General features: G+C 36.8%; 1 protein-coding gene across 4 annotated transcripts in view; it reads left to right on the plus strand.

Annotated features, from left to right (window-relative positions):
* Positions 1-809: 809 nt before the first annotated feature.
* The window catches only part of PDCD4 (programmed cell death 4), a 29,204-nt gene continuing 11,455 nt past the window's right edge, over positions 810-18,558 (plus strand). The window contains exons 1-7 of one of the 4 annotated variants that reach the window (XM_025397751.1): positions 810-1,031; positions 5,215-5,319; positions 5,926-6,011; positions 10,478-10,780; positions 12,262-12,356; positions 14,501-14,614; positions 17,206-17,427. In XM_025397751.1, the coding sequence (XP_025253536.1) occupies positions 6,002-6,011; positions 10,478-10,780; positions 12,262-12,356; positions 14,501-14,614; positions 17,206-17,427 (744 nt within the window). In that variant the 5' untranslated portion in view covers positions 810-1,031; positions 5,215-5,319; positions 5,926-6,001. Of the gene's footprint in view, positions 1,032-5,019; positions 5,060-5,214; positions 5,320-5,925; positions 6,012-10,477; positions 10,781-12,261; positions 12,357-14,500; positions 14,615-17,205; positions 17,428-18,558 lie in introns of all 4 variants that reach the window. The other 3 variants (XM_025397750.1, XM_025397749.1, XM_025397752.1) reach the window with 3 other exon arrangements.

The following is an 18,558-nucleotide window of genomic DNA, read 5'->3' on the forward strand; positions in this document are numbered from 1 at the left end:
AGGCAGTTGGGTTCTGGAGGGACCAAGCAATCATTCAGGTGCTGCCCATCAGACAACTGAAAAATCTTATGAGAGGTAGTGGCTAAGTCCCCTCCTGGGAACATAGAGGAAGCATAAGGTTCTGGTTATCACCCTCAGGGGACCGTGACGTTGAAAGAATAAGGACAGGACCAGGCAAAACGAATGCAGCCAAGAGGAAAAGTCAGAGAGAACAGCGAGGGGAGGTGGAAGTTTCAATACAGAAATTGTAGCCATGGCTGAGATTCCCAGCACCGGAGTCCGGAATTAGTGCGTTTGAACGCCAGAGGCTTGGCGAGTCATGATTAGCAAAGGGACTTCAAAGAGTTTTGGGGCCTGTTTTATATCTGTGAAATGGGAATTATTTCTATCTCAAAGGTTTGAGGGGATTCGCTGAGAGAAACTTGTTAGCATGGGATCTGCAGAAACTAGAAGTCATGGAGAAAGCAGGGGCCAGAGGGAGGAGGAATCGGGCAGGCTGATCACTTGGAGTGTTCGCCTAAGGAGTGTCTAGAAATGGAGGCAGCGACGTCAGGAAGCTCAAAACCTGTGCTTCTGCCCAGTTTGCAGAACGCCCTGTGAGGAGAATGGGTGAGCTGGGACTAGGCAGCTTCATCCTCGTTCCCATCCCCCAGCACTGCCCTTTTCCCGACGCTCCCATCTCACCACGCTTCCCAACACACCCCCACCCCAGCTTCCCGCTCCGCTCCCGCTCCAGCCAGTCCCAGGAACCACAAGCGCATGCGCCCTCCGCGCCCCTCCCCAACTTTCCACGTTTCACTCCTCTCCCCTTTCCGCCTCAGCTCCGGCTCCACCGCCACGATTGGCCAGCCGACCACCCGGCCTTGGCCAATAAGCGCCGCCCTCTCGCCCCCGTGTTACTGGGTAGAAGAAAACAAAAACAAACAGAGCGAGAGGGGCCAGAGACTCTCCGAGGCGGCGGCAGAGCCAGAAGAGCGGGGTCGGGGCCGGCTGACCAGGGACCTGGGCGAGCAGCGGCAGGGGCCGGAGGGGTCAGTACCAGTAGGCGCGGCTCACACGCTCGGGAAGACTGCGCCCTCTTCCCTATCCCCCCTCGGAGGCAGCCGCACGATGGGAGGGGGCGGGGGCGTGGGGGCCGCGGCCCTGTCAGGTCCGGGCCAGCGGCGCGGGGCCCCGGCTGCCTCCTCGTAGCCCCATAGGTCCAGCCGCGCCCGCCCCAACGCCCCGGACTGCGGGCAGCCGGCCCGGTTCCCTCTTTCTGGGCCCAGCCTGGAGCGTGGTGGCGCGGGCCCGCCCCCTCCCGGAGCCCTCTTCCCACTGAGAGGGGCGCGCGGGGCGCTTGCCCTCGAAGGTCTCCCTCAACCCACCTCCCCCTCTGGCGGAGGTTGAATTCAGGGGCCGGGATTGGAAGGCGTGTTTCCGGCTGGACTGAAATCCTGTGAGGAAGATTCGCGCCCTCCCCGCCCCCTGCTCTCCCTGGGAATTCTCTGAAGATGCACCCCCCTGCTCGGCGTGATCCTGGAGCTCCGTTCCTGGCCCCGGCTCAGCCCCTTCCGGGGGCCGACCCGGGCTGGGGACTTCGGGGGTCCTGGTCTGAGCCGGCTGCGGGAGAAAGGGCCCGGCCGCTGTGGGGAGGGGCAGCGCGCTAGCCTCACTGGGGGGGCCCTAGGAAGCGAACACGTGCCCGCAGCCCGAGCCCCGCGCGAACTTCGCCGAGCCAGTCCTCCGGCAAAGGGTCTCTTTTTTTAAAGTTCAGGTAAAATATAATCTCCCAGAGAAAACAAAGCTGGGAAGGGAGCCCCCTTTCTGTGAAACGCATGCCGTCTGCTGCATTTGTCAGTTTGATGCTGTAACGTACATGGAGTTTTGCAAGAGCTTCAAAACTGTCTGCAGACGTCAATGTCGCCCACCTACCCCTTGTGAGAACTCGCTACATAGCCAGCGACTGTGTAGTGTCTGCAAATGATGATCAGAAATGCGACTACATGTCTGGCAAAAAAGGGTTTCCCTTGTTTTTTAACTTGTATTTTTACTTTAATTTTTATGATTTTGATAACGTGACTTTTTTTGGGAAACCACCAAGTGCTTTTTAAGCAAGGAGTTACTGGCATTTATACCCTTAATATTCCTTCATTATAGGCTTATTGAATACCTTAATATTTCAGTAAGTGTCTGAATTATAATTGATTGGCTTTTTCTGTGGTACTAATGTGAAAGGAAAAATAATTGTTAGGACTGCAAAAATAAATGCCACTTGAATATTATCTGTAGTGCTCACTTTTGCATTACTGTAGTAGAATGCTTTTAGCTGGTTTTAAGTTGCTAATTAGCTGTTTGTAGCCGGAGAATGAATACAAGTAATCCTAGTTAATAAATGGCCAAAGCTTGACTCCCCAAAATGCCAGAGCAATTTATGAGGTATATTTCAGGAAATACATATATATTTCGTGGGAGAGTGGAGGGTCTATCTCTTAGGGAATGTTTTGGCAATTGAATACTTCTGATTGCTTGTTTCTCAACACTGAAGAAAAGGACAGTGTTTAATGTCAGCCTTCTTTTTCTTCTAACTTGTATGTATAGTTTTCTCATCGAAAATTCATTTTTGTAGGTTAGTATGAAGGAAATAGGGTTTGGATTTTTTGCTTTATATTTTCTTGTTTGGGCCAAGTAAGGGTGGTTAAATAAATTGGAAAAAATCCTACTACTTTAAAGAGAAGAAAAACGTAGAACATGTCTTATGCTTATCTAAACTCTTAAAACGTGTTTGTTGCTCTCAAATATAACTTGAGTTCTTGATCAGGTTATCATTGCCTAACGACACAGGACTATTAAGATAACTTTGTTTTTATCTTAATAAAAGAGATGATAGTCATTTCCTGACAGTTTTCTTTGTTTGACGGAATGCCTTCTGTATAATAGTTTAAAATAATTATTTTTAGTGTTTGGAAAACAGCATTTAAAAGTTTGATTTAACAGCAGAAGTCTGTTTTAATAAGCTTCTGGTAACCCTTGAAAATAATCTTCCTGTGGGTTATTAAAATCTTGGATTGAACTTGTGCAAACAGTACTGGATTTGGAAGGTCTGAATTCTCGTCCTGGCTGTTCCACTAAGCAGCTGGCGGTCGTTGGACATATCACCTATCCTCTCTGAATCTGTTTAGTTGTGTGTAAGGTGGAATACTTACCTGAAGATTGTTCTGTAAGGTACATTAAATAATACATGTACAATTCTTTTTGAATTGTAAAGGGCTTTATAAACATTAGTTATAATCATTTCACTTATTGGGCTCTGCAGAAAATATTCTCTCAAAGGTTATGCTTTCATCAAGAATGAAAAAGACTTTGTAATGGAACTCTAAAAAACTGAAACATATATGACCTTATTCCTTTCCTATATGTAATTCATGCATGGAATTAAAACAGAATGTAGCCTTTTCAGCCATGAAGGATGCTGAGTGTTTAGATTTGCGAATCATTTTTGTTCATGTATTTATATGAATCTCTACATATTTTTAAGATTTTTTTTCATATCTAAAGTTGGCAGGAGTTGTATTAAAAAGTGATTTTAAAGATTCACATTATTTTATTCTGAATAGAATTAGAGAATGATTTCACCGTTTTGTTAAGTTCCCAAGCAATATGATAGCATGTTAGTCTGAGGATTATGCCATAGTAAGAAGCTTATAGGCCGGGTAGTGGCTCACGCCTGTAATCCCAGCACTTTGGGAGGCCGAGGCGGGCGGATCATGAGGTCAGGAGATCGAGACCATCCTGGCTAACACGGTGAAACCCCATCTCTACTAAGAATACAAAAAATTAGTCGGGCGTAGTGGTGGGCACCTGTAGTGCCAGCCACTCAGGAGGCTGAGGCAGGAGAATGGTGTGAACCTGGGAGGCGGAGCTTGCAGTGAGCCAGAGATCACACCACTGCACTCCAGCCTGGGCAACAGAGCAAGACTGCATCTCAAAAAAAAAAAAAACAAAAAAAACCTTACAATTTTAACACAAGGTCCATTTGTTTTTGCTTCGCAAAATAGTACCCTTTTCTGAAGAAAAGGGCTATAAACTTGTGTTAGCAAATAATAGTATATAATGTGGAATTTAAAAGTCAGTTTCACCTTTGAGTCCCAGGAGGCTCTGCATATATCATTGTTATCCTTAAATGACATCTAACAGTAGGTTACGTTATATGGAAAAAAATGTGCTTTTCTGTAATTATTAGGCATTTCCATTAATTTGTGCATTTTATATCTCTGAAGAGCACATTGCTAGCAGCCTGATTGTAAATGACTGGAAGGACTTATATCCAACCTATGTGACTTAAACATACACTTAAGTACTCTAAACCACTATTTAAAAAATACTTCTAGAGAGATTCTGAAATCTTAATTTGGTTGCACTTTTTCTGGTAATATATTTTTTGAAAACTATTTTGATATTTCTTTCATATAACATTGGATCTGTATCACTAAGTTAATTGTCTAAAAGGTAACTGATTTCATCAAACCTTCCAGGATTAATAATTTTTAAGCCATTTTGAAACTGAGGCCTAAAATACTGAGATGCTTATCTCGTTGTACTTACTCCTTTCTGAAATGATCAGATTTTTAAAAAATGGATTTCTCATATAAGTAATATTATCAAAAAAGCTGATTTTAAAAGTTTCTCCCAATCTCAAAGTCTTATTCTGGTAATTATAGACCTAGGTAATGAGTGGCAGATATATCTGCCTTTCAGATATGCCGTAATGTGAAAAATAACACAGTCATGTGATATTCTTTATTAACTAAAACTGTGTTGTTTTTATTTTGGAGTAGTTCTCATAATTCATTGGTAGGGAACTATCCAGTATTTATATTCCTATATATGTACATCAGATTAATTTTGAGGCTTGGTATTCCTAAAAGATTTGGATGTGTGTATTTTTTTTAACTTGACACATATCGCAAACATATCTTTTAATTCCAATTAAAGGGGTGCTTTGGCACATACTGAAATCTGGAATTTTTTTTGACTTAGATAAATTTATCAAGAAGATTGGAACCAAATGTTAATTAGGGTAAGTTGTCTTTGAAAGTAAAGTGAACTCTTTTATTTAATGGAATTATGTTTTTTGTTGTTTGTTTTTACAGTGTGCTTAAGTAAGTTTAATTCAGCTTAATTACATCAGTTTAAAAGATGTTGAAGCTTTCTTTTTTTGTTTTAAAAAAACAGATTCTGAAGGAAGACTTCCATTTGGTAATTTGTTTAATCAGTGCAAGTGAAATTAAGGAAAAATGGATGTAGAAAGTGAGCAGATACTGAATGTAAACCCTGCAGGTAAGTAAGAATTTCCTTTTTTTTTTTTTCTTTTTTTCTTCGTCTTGGGATAAGATCTTGCTCTGTCACCCAGGTTGTAGTGCAGTGGTGTGATCATGGCTCGCTGCAGTTTCCACTTTCCTAGGCTTAAGAGATCCTCCCCTATCTCAGCCTCCTCAGCAGCTGGGACAACAGGCATGTGCCACCACACCAGGCTAATTTTTTATTTTTTGTAGAGAGAGAATTTCACTATGTTGCCCGGGCTGAATATCTTGAACCTTGACTATGTTGTGAGTAAGCTTCAGACCATTCCATATTTTATAAAAACATGATAGAAAAACTATCTTTAAATACTGCTTTATTCATGCTATAAGAAAACAGGCTATATTATTTTTAAAGTCAGGTTTGTGATTTTTATTTTCATGGGAATTCATTACACGTCCTATTTTTCTGTGTATCCTTTCACATTCCACACATTCCTATCCTGCATTATGTAGTACAGAATAGAGAAGAATAGTGAGCCTGCTTATTTTCACATGGGCTAGTTAGTGATTTCTGTAATATTAACTTACTGGTATCTTTTGATATCTTTCTTAACGAATAATTTTTATATTCTGAATTACCTAGGGTATTTTCCCTAATTCTCCATGGTGCTTCAATAGTATGTTGTTATCATAAAAATGAACAAAGTTTTGTGGAATAGATGACCAAATGTGAGTAGCTCAAGACGATTTAAAATGTATTTATAGTTTTCAAAATCATCTCCCCAAAAAGGTAATTAGAATTGTATAATATCTGAATAGTGAGAACAGTTCATATTGGTATACTTTAGATAATTCTTTGCCTTATAATTTTATTAATATTGAAAGCTGTGTATTTTCTGTCATTTTAAGTGTATTTCATTACTACATCTTTATTTCTTCAATGACAACTCACTATTGTTTACAACATACATAGTTTTCTTTGATCTGAACAAACATGTTGAATTTGAAGCTTCTTTACCATTGTTTATTTACAGATCTTTTTAAAGTGTAAAAAATTGAAAAAATTTTTATGTAATTAATGATCATTTCTGTGCTGCTATGTACAGAAGCTGTATGAGTATGCTTTAGGGTTATAAATGGGTAATATACACCTACTTAATTGAGATGGGGATGGTAATAGAGTTTAAGAATATATTTTACATATAGGTAATTGCTACTTTTCTGCACTGTCCCGTATGGTAACCACTAGCTACATGTGGTTATTATTACTCCTGGGCTCAAGTGATCCTCCCTCTTCAGCCTCCTCAGTAGCTGGATTACAGGCGTGTGCACCACTGCGCTTCGCCACATGTGTTTGTTGAGTACTTGAAATGTGGCTACTCTGAGTTGAGATGAAGGTCAACTATCTCAATAATTTTTTACATTGCTTGCATGTTGAGATGATATTATGGTTATATTAGATTACATAAAATTTATTTGAATTAATTTCACCTGGTTTTACTTTTTAATGTGGTTACTGGAAAATTTAAAATTTCTTATGTAACTTGCATTCTATTTCTATCAGAAATAGAAACATAGCTTTAAAATGTATACTTTTTGTTCCTAACTACAATAAGACCTAGTTTTAACCCTGTTCTTGGTGCTTCTGTCCAGCACTGCCTTAAAATAAAAAACTTGTTCTTCAATATTTGGATAGGTGTAAGACAGACCCTCTTTGTAGTAAATTCTTTCTATAGCAATCCAAGTCACACTCTTACTCTTTTACTTGGAGGAAGTAGGTTATTTATTCTGACCTTCAGTTTCCTAGTGTATAAAATTGGGATATAAACACCCTCTGTATAGATTTATAATTAGGATTTAGTGAGATACTGTATATGTGTGTTAAGTCTGTGAAGCACATACTAGGTATGTAATACATGAAAATGTGGTAATATTCTAATTATGCCACTCATTGGACACCAGTAATTGAAAATGTGATTTTCGGGTGCTGTGGTCATATACAATTAGAGTGGTTACTATTGAGATGTCAGAATTCAGAAAGAGGGAATTAGTACACAATAGGAAACAATTTTGAAGTCATCACATTCTGTACTCAGGTTATCATTTTAATTTTGGTTTTCTTAAAGTCAGCTCAATAGGGGCTATGGAACTCCAACACTTAGGTTAGTATGAATAACAAAATATAAAGCAATTAATATAAACATGGGTTAAAAATTATAAGGTCAAATATATAAATTATACTGAGAGAGAATGTTTACTGCTGCAGAGACATAAACATACTTGAAAGAATATTAAAATGGTTGAAGAAAAGAAAACTTGATTATGGGAAATAGATACATTTAAATTGAATACTCCAAGGGACAGTTTAAGACATTTTATTATAGTTCTGAGTCCTGTGTCTTCTGGACTAGTTTTGTGGTTCACCTTAATAGTGCAATGATGAAAGCACTATGTTACAGGTAGATATTTAATGTTTTTCTCAACCATCCACTCTTACATGAAAATGTCATCTAATTTATCTGATCCTGGTCTTTCTGTCCCTTCTACTTAATCATTTTTGTTTATCTCTCTTTACTTTCACTCCCTTGTCCATCTCTGTTTCTTTAGCTGTCAATACTCTGCTGTATTCCAGTTTTGTATTTTCTGTAGTTATAGTCATATGGGATTAAAAATGTGGGTTTGAATCCTAGCCATAATCCTTTCTAGATATGTAACTTCTTGTGAAACACGTTCCTTCTGTAAAATGAGGATAAACAGTTTCTTTCTACAGCTTTTGAGGCTTATAGACCACATATGTAAAGTGCCTAGCATAGAACCTGGTATCTAATAGGTACCATGTAGTGTGGAACCTGGAATCTAATAGTTGACAATAGTAGTGGTAATGATGAAAGAAACAGTACTACGGCTGCTTCCATTAAGACTGTAATTACTGCTGATGGTTGTGATGATGTCCCAAACACACCATCCTAACACTGGCTTCTCACCAGTTCGAAAACTTTTAAGGCATTGTTCCACTTCTCTTTAATCGTAGATACATTCTGCTTAAAAGCCTTTATTATTTTCTTTAAAAGTATGACATTATTATTTTCCCACAGTTACTACCCTTGCTCTTTACCAGTTAGCTTGTGACTGAATTACTGAAACATTTTCTTAGTGGTTTCCCACTTTATACCTCTTTTTGTAATATACTCAATATTCTTCTGCCAAATGAATCCCTCCCATCTCCTTCCTATGATATCTAACTTAAGCTCTGACAATTTTAGTGTGGGAGTAGTTAGCAGTGATTCTGGTGAGGTAAGCAAGGGCAAGATCAAGTTACAAGGTAAAGAGTTTACATTTTGCCTGGGTGCAGTGGCTCACGCCTGTAATCCCAGCACTTTGGGAGACCGAGGCGGGCGGATCACGAGGTCAGGAGATCAAGACCATCCCGGCTAACACAGTGAAACCCTGTCTCTGCTAACAACACAAAAAAATCAGCCGGGCGTGGTGGCGGGAGCCTGTAGTCCCAGCTACTTGGGAGGGTGAGGCAGGAGCATGGCGTGAACCTGGGAGGTGGAGCTTGCAGTGAGCTGAGATTGCGCCACTGCACTCCAGCCTGGGCGACAGAGCGAGACTCCGTCTCAAAAAAAAAAAAAAGAGTTTACATTTTTTGTGACATAATGGGATTACTTTTAAAGGATCTTCAGTGAGGGCATGCATGAGAAAATCAGTCTTCATTCAGTATAGTTTGAAGACTGGAGGCAGGGAGACTACTTAGGAGACTAGTGAAATAATTTGGCTCTAATAGATGATTTTGTTAAAAATAAAACATTCCCACCTTCCTAAGTGTGTCAAGAATTGTAAAGATTTAAACACATGTAGGCTTTTTATAGGTTGATGAAAATTTTTGGTTTGAATATATCTTAAAACGTTAGAGTCCATGCACATAGACCTGACATGTTATAATTATCTTTAGGCATATAGAAAATGATTTGAGTGATTCAGCTCTGATTTGAGTTAACAATAATGAACAAAACTCTGGCCCAGTGGTAGCTAATTCAGTAACCTTTCTGACTTAAAGAGCTTTCAGGGCAAAGTCAAGTGCCTCCACTTGATCTCCATGGAATTTGAGTATGAAGGACACTCTGCTAGGTGATGGGGATGCAGAGAAGGACATACAGTCTAGTTGTGGTTTCTCATTTGAAGCGTATGACTTAGTTGGAAGAAAAAGACTGTTATATAAAAAGAAAGTGATTTCCATGACGTGTTGAATGAATAGTATGTGAGCAATTAGTGTTACTGTAGCTAGAGTTGTAAGGGAAGTTTTAATGGAGGGAGTAAGACTTGGGCTATATCCTAAAGGATTTTGATAACTGAAAATAACAATGAAGGTGACATTCTAAGTAGGGGAACCACTGGAAACTCCAGTATGTTGATCTCTTTTAGAAGAATCAATTTTATATAGGCTGGAAGATTTTCAGGATGGTAAGTAATATGAGAACAGTTTAGGGAGATGAATTAGGACTTTGAGATGATGGCTTTTCTTGAAAGCAAACTTTATCTTGAGGCAGTAAAGCATCAGCAGTTCAGCTTAACAATCATATGGATTGTTTGCTGAATTCCTTTCGTTCTTTTCTGGATTACTAATAGATCTTAAGTATTTATACCTAGTTACGGGATGTTTGGCAAATCATTTAAACATTCTCAGCCTTAGTTTCCTTATCTGTCCTCAATGTTATAATAACTAACTGCCAAACTTGTGCATAAATAAATGATAGAGTGTCTAGTACAATGCCTGATAAATAATAGTAGGCATTCTATAAATATTAGTTTGTGTCTCTTCTCAAGATGCTTTGTCTTTTCTTAATATCTCCAATTGCTTAACTCTCTTAGCTCATAAAAGTCTAAGGGTTTTATATTTGGTGTTGCTGTTAGCATAAATTTTATGATCTAAACACGTGAAATAACATGCTTCTTTTGGTAAACTTTGTTAAAATTCAGTGCCTTGGTTTACTTTCCTTGATAATGTGAAAAATAATCTTATTTAGTTGTTGTTTATTAGATTGAAGTAGATGAAATTCCCAATATGCGACTGTAATTTACCCGCAAAAATGGTCGTGTCATGTGATTCAACCTAATCTAACTTACCACTATGTCTGTAAAACAGTAGATACTTAAAATACTTAGAATTTTCTTTCTTCATTTTTCTCTTTAAGATCCTGATAATTTAAGTGACTGTCTCTTTTCTGGTGATGAAGAAAACACTGGGACTGAGGAAATAAAGAATGAAATAAATGGAAATTGGATTTCAGCATCCTCCATTAATGAAGCTAGAATTAATGCCAAGGCAAAAAGGCGGCTAAGGAAAAACTCATCCCGGGACTCTGGCAGAGGCGATTCGGTCAGCGACAATGGGAGTGACGCCCTTAGAAGTGGAGTAACTGTGCCAACCAGTCCAAAGGGAAGGTTGCTGGATAGGCGATCCAGATCTGGGAAAGGAAGGGGACTACCAAAGAAAGGTTGGTATATATCATGTCCAACAAATGGAAGATAAACAAGTGGAAAAAAATTGTCTGGTTCTTGTACTACAATTTCCTTGTTCTAGGAATGAGAGAAATTCAAACAGTGATAATAAGAGGCTTTACAGTTTGTATATATTTTTACTTAGTAATAAGGTGAGGACCATCTCACTTTTTCTTTAGGTTGATCTTTTTTCTTGTTTGAGTAGATTTAATTTTCTTTAGCAAAATGTTAACGGTTTATTTCCAGCAAAATATGCACTGATGTTTTTCACTGTTAACGAGTTTTGCATATGTTCTCTAAGTTTGAAAGGAGTCAGAAATCCATCATACTTATTTAATATAATTATGTCCATTACTACTACTAGTAAACATAAATTTGATTGATAACATCTGGATCTGAATTTTAATGTTTTCCGAGATCTGGTTGTGAGTTCTCATTAGCTCTTTATTTTGGGTTCTGTAGTGCATTGGTCTGTTTCACTGCTGTATCTCTAGTACCTGAAATAGTGACTCGCACGTCATAGACAAATATTTGTTGATTAAGAGTTTTCTGATGATTTCATCATCTTTTGAATGGTGGGAACTTCAATTTATAGCATAGGTTTCTTGTAAAATGTTTTTGTGATGTCAAAAATTATTTTTGTTGAATGGCTCTGCAATCATGGTTTATATCAAAATGAAACCTGGTTATCAGATTCTGTTTTGGTCTGATGGCAAGGATATAGTTGGTACAAAACAAAACCCTCCAAAAACAGAAATGTTGGTGACATTGTAAAGGTTCTTTAAAAAATAATGTAGTGCATTGGTCCTTAAAACATTTCAGTAAGTTGATGTAGAAAAGCAACTTCGAAAATTGGAATTGTTAAGCTTCTATTGGTTGTTTTGTATTTAGAAAATAGAATTTTCAGGGCTGTTAATGCTTAAAAGCAATTAGTATTGTTTTCTATATTTGTAATATATTGCTTAATAGTGTGGTTTAATGTGTACTTTTATATTTAAAGAGTACTGTATTTGACTTTAAAATATTTTATGGTGGTTACTGTCCTTTTTTGTTAAATAATTTTTCACTTGTTGAGTTTTCTATGCTACGCTTTACTGGCCCAGCATGTTTCTTTTTGTCTTGGTCCCAAAGAAATGTCGAATAAAATTTAGAGCTCAGCTGCAATATCATCCCCTTTCAGGTCCTCAGTATAGCTATTTTTTATCCTTATTTGTTTTTGCTTTTATTTTAAAGTATCTGCTTTTTTAGTTTTTAACTTCATAAGCTATTTGAACTTAATGTTTTCAGAAATATTGAAAGAGTGGTCTGAACAAAAAGGAAACCAATAGGGAAAGAAAACTGGAAAAAAAACTAACATAGACATTAAATACAATTTTTTTTTAGCTGTTATTTAACATCGGAACATTTAGGATTATTTTAGATTTCAACAAATTGATGAATTTTATGTTTTTTCTTTCTCAATTCTAAACTTTTTCAGGTGGTGCAGGAGGCAAAGGTGTCTGGGGTACACCTGGACAGGTGTATGATGTGGAGGAGGTAGATGTGAAAGATCCTAACTATGATGATGACCAGGTATCAGTGCTTTGCTTTTTCATAAGATTTAAAATGTTTATGAACTTTTTTGACTTCATGTTTGTAGTTTACTCATACATGTGTCAAATCATATGTATATATGTTTTGGATTAGGAAACCAAGTAAACTGACAGTAATATATGCATAACTTTCACTTGGTTTCCGTAGTGAGTCAAAAATAGCTCTTTACAAATTCACTTAGGATTATTAAGTTGACCATTTTTCAGTAAATTCTGTTAATATAGTTTGTTTCTATAGTAATGATAATTGAGAATATCTTCTTTTGAATAGTATGAGTTAGAGATACTAGGTTGCTTTTAAATATTACCGTTTAGAATGGTAACTATATAATAAATTTTGTTTTGGGGATGTGCATCTTTTAGGGATAATGCTGAAAATGTAAATTTTTAATAAGATTGTGTAGTGAATTTTTAATATTTTTTAATGGAAATTTTAAAGTAGAATAGTATAATCTGCTTGTACTCTTCCCTTAGCTTTACAAACTTAAATAATTACAAACTCATAGGCAGTCTTGTTTCATTCCATTTACTCTCTGTCTTCTCTTGGCCTGTTTGCCCTACCCTGTTTTGGATTATTTTGAAGCAAATCCCAAACATTTTGATTATGTTTTTTGAAAATCATGTCTTTGCATAAGGTAAGACACGGTGATGGAAATTTTTGACAGGAAAATGTTAAGAGTATATGTTACATTGTTTTTATTGTGTGTTGTATGTATGTATTTAACTGTTTTAAGTAATAGTTGGACATGGAAATATTTCTAAGAGAATATGAAAAATATGAAACTAGTAGGATTCAAGTACTGTAGAATCTTTGCTAAAAATGTCTTAATCTTTCAAGTATATGTTTTTAGGCTGAAGCCAGTCACAGGTTGCAAATATAGCAGTCCCCTCTTATCCGTGGTTTCACTTTCCGCAGTTTCAGTTACCCATGGTCCAATGTGGTTTGAAAATACTGATTGGAAACTTTCAGAAGTAATTCATAAGTTTTAAATTGCATGCCATTCTGAGTAGTGTGATGAGATCTCCCGCTGTCCAGCTTCATCCACCTCATCCTGCCTAGGATGTGAGCCATTCCGTTGTCCAGTGTGTATCTGCAATGTATACACTACTCGTGCATTCGTCACATGGTAGCTGTCTAGGTTATCAGATTGAAAAAACAGTATTTATTGGGTTTGGTACTATCTGTGGTTTCAGGCATCCTCTGACAGGGCTTGGAACATACACCCTGTAGATAAGGGGGGGCACTACATTTCAGAGCTTGTTTTGCATGGGGAGAGAGGAGTGGTTCGATGATGTATGTTAATCTTCTTTTTGAAATTTCAATTGAACAGTGCTTTTTTCCTTAGAGATTTTTTTCTGTCACTACAACCTTGATCTTTGTGTTATACTTTTTATTATAATAATGCTAATTGTGAAGGCTTTGGTTTCTGCTTCATTTTTTCTAAAAGTGAAGTTTTAACTAAAATACCATATATGATAGGAAGCCATCATGAAGCTTTTTGGTTACCGAAAGATTGGTTTTGAGAGAGACATAAAAATTTTGAGAGAAAAAATTAAGACATGGGGGTTGGGAGCAAATTATGTATTTGCTATGGTTAATGGCTCTAATCTATATATTGGCTTATTCTGATTTTGTAAAAGAGCAGTGACATACACATTCTACTATTTTTATTATTATTTTATTACTATTTTCTAGCTTTGTTGTCCATGCTGGAGTGCAGTGATGAATTAATTATAGCTCACTGCAGCCTCAAACTCTTGGGCTTAAGAGAGCCTTCTGCCTCAGCTTCCTGAGTAGCTAGGACTACAGGTGCAGGCTACCATGCCTGGCTAATTTTTAAAATTTTTTTGTAGAGACAGGGTTTTGCTATGTTGCCCAGGCTAGTATTGAACTCCTGGCCTCAAGTGAACCTCCTGCTTTTGCTTCCCAAAGTGTTGGGATTGTAGGTGTGAGTCTCCTTGCCTGGCCTAGATTCTGTTTTTATGTGATGAATGTATGTAGCATGTCTTTGTCTTGTGCTAAGTGGGCATTATTAACTACTTAGAATATAAAATTATACAACAATTTCATTTGTTTATTTGCATTTTGTTTTTTATAACTCTTACTCCCTTTTCCCCTCACAGGAGAACTGTGTTTATGAAACTGTAGTTTTGCCTTTGGATGAAAGGGCATTTGAGAAGACTTTAACACCAATCATACAGGAATATTTTGAGCATGGAGATACTAATGAAGTTGCGGTAGGTTTAAAGTTGCAAGTGTAATTTATTTAATATAGGAGAGAAGACATCTTTTATAAGCAAAATACATCTAGAATGATCTTGGGTCACTGAATAAATTTAATCATTTTCTTTTGCATAAGTGAGTTTCTAAGAAATGGAATAAAATCTCATTACATTAAAATAGTTATATATTTGGGATGTGATGAGAGCTATGTGCCATTTTCTTCTCTGAAAAATGACAATATTTTAATAATTTTTATAATGATAATTTGTAATGTATATGAATTTATAAAATCTGTTTTTATAATTTATAAGATATAATTTTAGCAGTTTGAGGGCACTTATAGACCCCCCTGAAACCTCTTCAGGGACCTCAGACAAGAATGCCTGACATAGTTTCATTTTTTTGACATTTATTTCAAGTATGTTCAGAAGTAGGATAAAATTTCTTTGTACTTTGTCCAAAAAAAAAAACCCACAAATAATAAAGATTTGAAAAAGAATTAGAAACCATGAGAATAATTATGAATTGTTCATAAAGTAAATTTAGGATAAAATAAAACTATTGGTCAGTTAGGATTATTGAATTAAAGTAATATAATTGTAACCCTTAGAAGACTTTGATCATTTAGATTCTTAAAATTTAGACTAGACTTTTATGATTTGTCTGGTACTGTGAGGTTTGTTATCTTTGGATTTGTAGGATTTGAATATAAGACAAATATTTGTTCTGTGCATACCATCTGGAGGAATTTGTAATAGGTGATTCTTGCCCTTTTGAAGCCCAGTCAAGTGAAAGAAATTATATGTAAACAGATTATTAAAGTATGTGAAACATTCTGTTATAGAGGAAAAGTTTCCATGAGTCTGTGAGGGCAGGGACTGTTGAAATCTTGTTATCTACCTCGCATAAGACCATCTGTATACTACATATCTATTAACTGAGTAGGTTTGGAAAGCATAAAATAGAGAGTAATAGTAGAGATGATTCTCTGCTGTTCTGAAGGATGGTGAGGAGTTCGCCAGTTAAGATAGTTTTCCAGGAAAGAGGAGTATCGTGTTTGAGGGTAATGGATTAGTTGTTAAAGTGCAGTCAGTGAAGATGAACTGTAGTGAGTGAGAAGAGATTACTAACAAGGACACCAGTTAGGTGGCTGTGAAATAGTTCTGGCACTCTCTTAGTAGTGTATCATGATTTAAAGATTCTAAGAAAACTTTCATTAAAGAGGAGGGCACTCTAACTGAATTAGAACTTAGCTTCTAGAGTCAGACTACCTTTATTCCGCTTTCAGTTTGGCTACTCCAGCTGTGTGCCCTCTCTGCTTTGAGTATGATAGGTATGATAATTTAATACTCAAAGGGCTATTTGAGTATTAAATAAGATAATATAAATAAAGAGGCTATTATAATGCCTGATACATTAGTCAATAAGTATTAGCTGCAGCTATTATATTTCTAATAGGAAATTTTAAATTTACCCCAGAATTTTAAACCAATAATCCCATTTAAAAACAGTTGTTTAAGATCTAATTTTAAACTTGATACAGAAGTGTAAAGTGAATTTTTATTTCTTTTTTTTTTTTTTTTTTTTTTTTTTGAGACGGAGTCTCGCTCTATCACCCAGGCTGGAGTGCAGTGGCTGGATCTCAGCTCACTGCAAGCTCCGCCTCCCGGGTTTACGCCATTCTCCTGCCTCAGCCTCCCGACTAGCTGGGACTACAGGCGCCCGCCACCTCGCCCGGCTAAGTTTTTGTATTTTTAGTAGAGACGGGGTTTCACTGTGTTAGCCAGGATGGTCTCGATCTCCTGACCTCGTGATCCGCCCGTCTCGGCCTCCCAAAGTGCTGGGATTACAGGCTTGAGCCACCGCGCCCGGCCGTGAATTTTTATTTCAAGAGAAGGCTTTGAAGAAAAGTAGAATATAAATAGCTTATGATAATGTAAAATGAATTTCTCCACAAATTCTCATAAAACAGTATTTATAGAAATAATAGATTGTAAGGCAGGTTAGTTACTCCTAATACCAATCTTAGCAATATTATGTAGTTTAATGAACTAGCCATGAGCTGCATAATGATGTTTCCATGACAGACTGCATATATACCTGTGGTCTCAAATAATACTCTTTACTATATCTTTTCTGTGTTTAGATAGGTAACCATTGTGTTATAGTTGTCTACAGTATTCAGTATAGTAACATACTATACAGGTTTGTAGCCCAGGAGCAATAGGTTATACCATATAGCCTACATGTAGGCTATGCCATTTAGGTTTGTGTAAGTACACTCTATAATGATTGCACACTGATGAAATCACCTAAATGGTGAATTTCTCAGAATGTATCCATGTCGTTAAGTGACCCATGACAGTATTTCAAATGTATTTCACATTTTTGAATTTAGCGATGTTAAGGCAGTTAAAGCTTGACAAAGTGGATCAATGTCTAATTTATGCACAGGGAAAAAAGGTGTCTATCTCTTTTGATTATTTCCAAAGAGTGAGAGGTAAAGACATAACAGATAAAAGCTTGATTTTTCAAAAATAAAATTTTATTGAACTGTAGGTAGTGATACACGTTAAAAATGTTTTTAAATTATTTTTTTGAACAGGAAATGTTAAGAGATTTAAATCTTGGTGAAATGAAAAGTGGAGTACCGGTGTTGGCAGTGTCCTTAGCATTGGAGGGGAAGGCTAGTCATAGAGAGATGACATCTAAGCTTCTTTCTGACCTTTGTGGGACAGTAATGAGCACAAGTGATGTGGAAAAATCATTTGATAAATTGTTGAAAGATCTACCTGAATTAGCATTGGATACTCCTAGAGCACCACAGGTTTGTATGATTCTTCTTTTTGTTCATTCTCTCCCACGACTATACTCCTAATGGTGGAAGTAATGTATACTCCTAGGAAATTTTAGTAGATGGAAGGGGATGGCCCACATTTCCTACCACACCGAACTACCCCTCTAACATTTCGGTGTATTTTTTCCTAGTTCTTTTGTTTTTTAAACATGGTCTTCATCATGCTATAAATTTAAGGTTATGTTGTACTTTTCCCCCATGATCTGTGTAGTTTTTAGTTCTTTTTTTTTTGTTTTGCCATATAGTCTTTATTATATGTAGTTGTTTTATTAACTAAGATTTTTTAAAAATGTAGGTTACGATTGCTTCACTAATGTTTATTATAAAAAGTCAGGAATAAGACTCTTCCCTTTTGTAGCTTTGAAAACATGTGAAATTGTTATTGTCAAAAGTTTTTAATCAAGGTAAAATCATTTTACCTAAAACATTAATTTAGAAATAGAATATAGGCATGTCAGTTCCTAAATGCTGTTTCTGTTATACTTATGACAGACAGTAGTCTGTATGAGATATTGAGTGGTGATCCTAATGCAGATATTTTTTCCTTTTATACCAATACATGTACTGTAACAAAATGATTATATAAGTTTATATTTATTGTAGAATTTTTGAAAAATAAAAGCCAGAAAGAAGAAAGGCCAGCAAAAACTGCTACTGGTGTTAAGTTTTCCATTCTCCTTTCTGTGGGTATATATCAGTGTATGACTTCTATAAATCCTTAATTTTTTTAAATTAAAAAAATGGAATCATACCATGTATGCTATTTTGTAAACTTGATTTTTCTCATACCATGAAATATGGTAAATATCTTTCCCTGTGGCCACATAATATACCATTTTACATATATACCATTGAACCATAGCTTTATTTTTGGACACTAATTTCCATTTTTTATAATAAGTAATGCTGTGAACATACTTCCAGCTATTTCTATACAACTTTTCTTTCTCCACAAGATAAATTCCTTTGATTAGTTTTTGAGAGAACCTAGTCTTTTTTTTTTTTTTTTTTTTTTTTTTTAGACAGAGTCTTGCTTTTTTCGCCCGGGGGGGGGGGGGGGGGGGGGGTCCCGCCCCCTTCGAGCCCCCCCCCCGGGTGTTT

The sequence above is a fragment of the Theropithecus gelada genome, chromosome 9, assembly GCF_003255815.1.
Source record: "Theropithecus gelada isolate Dixy chromosome 9, Tgel_1.0, whole genome shotgun sequence".
Taxonomy (NCBI): Eukaryota; Metazoa; Chordata; class Mammalia; order Primates; family Cercopithecidae; genus Theropithecus; species Theropithecus gelada.